General features: G+C 39.4%; 1 protein-coding gene across 1 annotated transcript; it reads left to right on the top strand.

Moving 5' to 3' along the window:
- The first annotated feature begins 258 nt into the window (after positions 1-258).
- LOC128737289 (transcription factor hamlet) lies at positions 259-6,933 on the top strand. Its single transcript, XM_053831895.1, has 3 exons — positions 259-1,020; positions 5,582-5,855; positions 5,925-6,933. The coding sequence occupies exons 1-3, from the start codon at positions 320-322 to the stop codon at positions 6,732-6,734; spliced, it is 1,785 nt and encodes a 594-aa protein (XP_053687870.1). The 5' UTR covers positions 259-319; the 3' UTR covers positions 6,735-6,933.
- Positions 6,934-7,273: the final 340 nt, after the last annotated feature.

Here is a 7,273-nt window from a genome sequence, read left to right as displayed (position 1 = left end):
CATTGTCACTATTTTCGAAATTTTGTCTTGGCTTGATTTTCCATAGAACTGCTTATCACTAACCTAGCCAATGGCTGTTATCAGTTCGGGTGAGCTGGTGAGCTTTCATGAGCTGTTTAATATATGACACTCCGGTCGTCCGCTGGGAACTTATAATGGGAACTCTGCGAGCTTCTAACTTTTAGTCATATTTTTGATTTCACGCGGTTCACTTCATCATGCTGAGCTGATTTTCAATAACAAAACCACTGTAACAATCCAATAGTTAGTGAACTATTTCAAAACAAATTGTGACAGTGTTAAAAGTCTAGTAGAAGAAATGTTAATAAATAAGGAAAATTTCCCCTACAGAATGGGATTATCGCCGTTGTACTTCCTTCCACCATCAGTGAACGTGACAAATGAGCGGCTTGGATACTTTCCAGTAACTCCACCATACCATCAACCGTACGATTACGTACTACCGGCAATGCAATCGCCACCGCAGACTGCCCCAGCGGTACCGACTTCGGCATCCTCGTCCACGGTCGAGAACGGCCAATCGCTCTATTTCTACATGAATGCAGCTGGAAAGGAGGAAATTGCATCGGTGCCATTATCGCCACCGCACACACCACCGCTTCTGTACGCAACCCACAGCAGCACAAGTATCCTAACCGGAAATGGTACCCACGGGGGTAGCAGCATTGATGCAGCAGCCCTTCGGCCCATCAATGTGAACACCAATCAATACGGATTATCCGATCTACGGCTGGCAGACAGTGGCCATGCTAATGGCGCGGGCTATTTCAATCGCAAGGACACCGGCGATGGCACCGACGGATGCAGAAGTGGTGACACTAATAGTGAAAATAATAATAATAACAATATCGGTAGTGGTGTCGGCACCGACGAACACTTATTCCGGCCGCGAAACTCCGTCATCATGAAGGTGGAAAACCAGCAGGTCGTGCCACTGCTGGAACAGAAAACCGCCCGGGCAATGGAGGAGTTTGTGTGCCGATGGGAGAACTGCTACTGGTGAGTAAGACATTTTTGCTTTCCATGTGATGAGTGGTGTGAGAGTGGTGTGCCAATGTTTAACCGATTTGGTAAATATTTGATTAAGTTTTTTTTCGAAATTTGATTCTAATTTTAGACGAATTCTTACTTTTTGATTTGTTTTATCTACAATTTGAGACCTTTAGATGCTGTTTGGGAATCGTAACAGAGTTGTATATTAATTGAGATAATAACTGTGCTTAAAATTTACTCTAATATCTTATAAAAAAGCAAATCAGTTTTTAAATACGACACACGCCAAATGCGATAGATAAAGAAAATCAGGAAAATAAAGAGATCATTTAGTTTGGTAGAATATTTTTGAATAATCGTTAAAAAGACACAGTGTCTGGCATCAACTTTTCAATGCGTCCATTCTGTTCAAGTAGCATTGAATGGAATAATGAGATAAAGACTAAACGAAGCTGGTTTGATAATTATGTGCATTCAACATCCAGTTGTAAAAGCATGTTTTTCATCAATCAAAACGCTTAAATTGACAACAATTTATAAACAAACTCAGTAGTATCTGATCCCATTCCGACTCTTTGTTAATTGGACCATTGATCATATATTAACAATTACGTCACCATGAAAATTGAGTTTGTCATTTTGATAGCTGTCATACAGACAATACACAAAATTAGTGTTGGTGCATTTGAACGAAAAATTCTCCTCACAGGAACATTTTCCACTTTTGTTGGCGACGATAATAAATTTATTTAAAGCGTGAACACTCTGTTCAACTATCAATGAACACTGCTCGACCTTAGCTTGTTGTTTGATGACTTCTTTCTTCCACTTCCGGCTTCTGAGTTTTGGACTAGTGAGACGCGACCGGTTTGTGCTGATAGTATTACCAAATTCGTTTATTTAATCTGGTTTGAAACTGGATGAACAGGCAGTGTTTAATCGCTCCTATTTGATGGCACTACGTATGACCCTAATGAACTAGTTCGTTAGCTGGGAAAAGTATTTGTATATCGGTTGATAAGTTTATTTTCTACAGCTCGGAAACATTTCTTGTATCCGAGATGGATCAACCTTTTTATTTAGGCTAAATTTACTTTGCCAGAAATAACCCAGTTTACTTTTATGATGATTTTTTAAATAACCTGATTTATTTTAACGAAAATTGTTGAATTAACTCGCTTTTTCACATGGTACCACATATCTCCCATGTAAAAAAAGACTTGAGTACAACAATTCCATAAAATAAGACTAGACCGAATTTTTTTTATGTACCAAGTTATGTTTAGAGTGCTCCTTCTGAGGTGTCGCCTGGATTATTCTGGAGATTCTTGTAGTTTAGTAGCGCATCCGTATCGACCCGTTTCTGATGATTTTTGTATCAAATAAATGTAATTTCTATCCGCTTTTCAAGTGCTTTTGCGCTTTGAAGAGCCTATTTTCCTATATTTTTTCCTAGAAACCTAAGATTGTGGTACATAACATATCGAAAATTCAGAAATGTATTTTTTTGATTAGCCTCCCAGTTGGTTTTGAGGTATGACGCTGGCCAAATAAGTCAGTCGTCGTATGTTCGAATCTCGACTGGGAGAGGTTGTTAGAGGCAATAGGATCGTAGCAACTGGCCTTGCAATTGTCCTGCACTCTAACAACTGGCTGTGAAGTCTGTCGTATAAAAACAGAAGGTCAAGTTTCGAAAACAGAATGTACCTCCTAGGCTTTGCTTTGCTTTATATTTTTGATTATGAGATGTAATGTTTTAAAAAAATAAAGCTGCGATAATGCTATGTAGACGCATAGTGCTTTGTTTTACCAACAGGAAAGCGGAGGTTTTCAGTAAAGGATTCCTCGCCAGAAATATTTTTTCCCTGGCGGACAAAAACAAAACACTGTGTGTCTTCGTTGGATTTTCGCAGCTTCTTATCTGGTCGGTGTTAAATCAGACCGGACCAAGTTGCAAAATTTAAAAAAATGAGTTAATGGTAACAAATGATCAAGAATTTTCTAAGCTATATTTTATTCTAATCAGACTACATAAATGTTATAAATATCCAGAGTTATGAGATAATTTCGAACGATTCATAGCTATAAACCATACAGAGCAGCCAACTTTGAACGCATTTTTCTCGAAATCAGAGTTTAGAGACTTGGTTCGGTCTGACTTAACACCGACCATCTCTAAAACATTGTATCAAAATATTACAAAAATAAAAATACGGATTTAATTATTTTTAAAAAGGAAAAAGTACAACGAGTTTGAGCAAAATCGGCGCAATTTTTTTATAGCACAGCAACTCCATTGATAAAATTCACTGTCGATATTTAAAAGTTCTCTGATTTTGTTTAAAACTTGTGTACTTGTTTCAATTTTAGTTTTCAATGAAAACTGCCTTTAGACTATATCCAGAGCTTATAGGGATACATAGTTTTGCTGAATGTAACTTTTCTATAAGAAGAGTTCCGGCCTCTCGTTATTAAAACTTAAGTATTATTCGGTTTTCTACGATTGGAATTTGGTTTCAACTATATGAAACATCATACTATCTAGCATATTTAAAAGCTGTGAAAACAGTCAGTCAATTTAAGTCAGTTTAAATGTTTTTTAATTTGAAACGAAAATAGTTCATACCTGTTGTCCTATAAAAGATAGAGATTAGAAACTAAAGTAATCATTAGATTACTCCGAGGGAAATATGCGCTTTTATGAGCTCTAAAAGCATTCCAAAGATAGCTTTCATCAAAATTCAAAATTAAAATGCCGATTTAATCCACCTTTGAACCTTTGTTATACCATCTTATTTATCATTTGAGATAGAAATCGACACGTCTTCTAATCTATTCTCATACTAACGCAGCCAATTCTTGAAAGTATCCTGGAAAATGACGAAAAGTCCTGTCTGGCCGGACAGGCCTCTATGCCCGGGCACTGCCGATTTCTCAAAAACAAAAAAAAAGCGATAAAAATATTTGGAAAGAATGGAACAATAATACTTTAACAGTACTGTTGTCCTATTTTTTCCAAATAATTTTATCATTGCTTGTTTTTGAGAAATCGCAAGTGTCCGAGCATAGAGGCCTGTCCGGCCGTACAGGACTTCCCCCTACTCAATTATTTTTCTTGTCCAACGGCCAGGCCAACTACGCAGCATGTACCGCAGAGAGAATTCCAAAGTATCAAGCGGAATCAGAAATACCTAATTCCATAAACTCCTTAAAATTAAGGGGAAAGAAGAAAGCGTGGACCTCCCGTACCAAACGCTTCCCATATAGACAATCATTTATTAACAGTCGTTGGGAGTATCCTTGCTAATTGAAGTTAAGTGATTCTCCGGACCCTCGGGGATGAACTAATGGCATTTAGACTAGAAACCAGGCTGCAATGCGCCTTATTCTCTGAAAATAGATTAGTCTACCAAAAAGTATTTTCAGGTATGGCCACGTGGAGGCGCCAGGTAGGGGCTTGGGATCATGTTATAAGAGCTATGTTTGGGCGCTTTTTCCTAGTTGTCTTCCCCATTTCATACTCGGATACAAATCAACTTAGCCACCTCACAGTGCAGTGGTTTGAAAGGGCGAAAAGTGAAACATTTTTCCTAACGTCTTTTGCTTTCATTTTAGCACTTCTGTTTGTGTAATCCAAAAATGTCAAGTTAGTCAGCGTTTACTACAATACAAATAAAAAAATACCTCTTTTGTGTTAAAAAATATAGACATGGTTTGTTCGGCAAAGTTGTAAAAAATGTAAAAGTACGCAACTTTGCTGAAGAAGTAAAATTTCTGTCTATACCGAGTGCAGAACTACAGAGCATTTTCTTTGAAAGTTCTTTAAAAATTAGTTTTTCATACTAGGCTATTGTTAGTTGTGTTTTAAAAGAATGCATTGTTCTAGGCAATTGTCGAAGCACTCAAAACACACGTTTTTGCAGAAGACTGCAAATCTCTTTGACCTTTACTTGCTAAGTTATCGCATATTGAAGCTTTATTTTTCCACAGCTTCACGAACCAATGGGGTAAAATGGGGGAAGTAGATTTATGAAATCAGTGCTTCATCTTTGAGCTTAGGTCCAGTGCTACAAACTTGTATCTTGTTAATTATATTTCTTATTTATTTTGAAAAAATAATCATGCTATGAGTACCTACGTAGAAGTAGTAGTGCAGAGGCTTGTATCAGCCGACAAAAAAAAACACCGATAATGACAAACATAACAATACACGGAATTCCAGTTTTTATTCGTATGCGCAGAGGCACGTAATCGAAAAACTGATTCGTTCCGACTGTTGAGATCAGAAGTGGCCCCGTACGTTTATAATCTCACCACTACCGAATCTTTACAACTGCCGAATATGCACTGTTGCTCACGACCACCCATCGTAAGTCCATCCGTTTTTATCACTAGCCAGCCAGTGCTGTGCTGTGACTGCTTATCTGTTAGGCTCGGCACGTGTATGGGCAAATCGGTTTGAATTCTGAATGAGTGTACCGAAAATGCGAACCATAATATGGCATCGTGACAACCATGCTGTCCTCTAATCAGTTTCGTTTTTTTTTCACCTCCCCTCCACCCACAGTGTGTTCTTCAAGCTGGAGGATCTTGCAACTCACGTTACGCAAAAACACGCGGTTGTCGGCCTTGCAGGATTATACTATTGTCGTTGGGAGAACTGTCTGCGTAAGGATCGAGGCTTTAATGCACGTTACAAGATGCTGGTGCACGTTCGGACCCACACCAAAGAAAAACCACACCGTTGTGCCAAGTGTGGAAAATGTTTTTCGCGGGCGGAAAACTTAAAAATTCACTTGCGGTCACATTCAGGCGAAAAGCCGTATGTTTGTCCAGTAGAGGTTAGTATATTTTATTCGATGAAGGGACAAACTTTAAAATTAACTCAACTTTTTTGCTCTTCGCAACAGGGCTGTAATAAGGCATACTCGAACTCATCGGATCGTTTCAAGCACACCCGTACGCATTCTACCGATAAGCCGTACGTGTGCAAGGTACCGGGCTGCCTCAAACGTTACACCGATCCGTCATCATTGCGTAAGCATGTCAAAACCTTCAAACACCTGAATATGCTAGTACCGTCGGAGTCCGATTGTAGTCCCCATCATCATATCCATAATCATGACCTGCATCTAGCCACGACTTCCTATTACTCGCATTACGGCAACAACAGCAACATCGAAAGCCCGACCAAGATGGCTAGCGATAACTCCTACACTGATGATAGCCGAGTCTCCAGCAGCAGCAGTAGTAGTACCACTACCACAAATATGACCAGTAGTCCCGAATTAGGTGGCAGCGAGGATAGCAACGTGCTAATTGATGTCGTCAGTGACGACAAGTGTGATGAAAAACTAATTTTCACTGATTATAATTTCTACCGGGACCGGAGCCCGCTGGCCAAATGGCCATCAGTACGTTATCGAAGTCGTTCGGCTTCACCGCCTTGGCCGGATACGCATCGTGCCTTGCAGTCGGATGAAGGCAGTGGCGAAGAGTACGAGTATGGCTGCCTCATCGAGCCTTACGATCGAAGCTGCCCGAGGAGAGGTTATGCCGTGCCGGTCGTGCCTGCCACTGTAGATGAGTTGCCGACGGTAGTCGAAGATGACGATTTATGCAGTGCGGTTCAACGATTGAATGGAGGGAAGAGATTGACGGAGCTGGACACCGTCATGGAAGTGGACTTACCGTTGGATCTCAGCGTACATCATCGATAGAGCTCGATTTGGGTTTCTTTTTCTAAGTTTGTGTTCGTTTGACATACCTACTGTTGTCAAGTATAGCTGTTAGTCATCATATTTTGATATTCTGTGTCCTTTGTTTTAATATGTGATTTCCCGTGAACTAATCAGAGCAATCCGAGCAATTTCACTTATATTTGCTTACCAAATGGAATGAGATTCTTTTACATGTTTACCTGTGTGCAATGTTTGGCTTGTATTCATTAAATATAAAATAAAACACAATTTTAATTGACGCGTTTTGTAATATCCGAAAAAAACTGCTTCAATAACTGTATGCTGTGCTGAAAGCAACATTAATGCAATGTTTTGTCAAAAGTAACAATTTTTATGCTTCGAAGCCCTAGATATTTTTGTAAGTTATATTGTGGTAGTACCGAGGCTTATATGTTACTAGACAACATCATACCGCGTTTATGAAATTGGCTGTGAAATGGAAAAGGCAACTAACAAAAAGTATCCAATATAGCTCTGGCCGTCTCAAGTTCCTACCTAGTGCCTCCACGTGGCCGTAT

This window comes from Sabethes cyaneus, chromosome 2 (assembly GCF_943734655.1).
Source record: "Sabethes cyaneus chromosome 2, idSabCyanKW18_F2, whole genome shotgun sequence".
In the NCBI taxonomy this organism is placed as follows: Eukaryota; Metazoa; Arthropoda; class Insecta; order Diptera; family Culicidae; genus Sabethes; species Sabethes cyaneus.
Note: the sequence above shows the minus strand (reverse complement) of the source record. Positions and strands in the feature narration are given on the sequence as shown.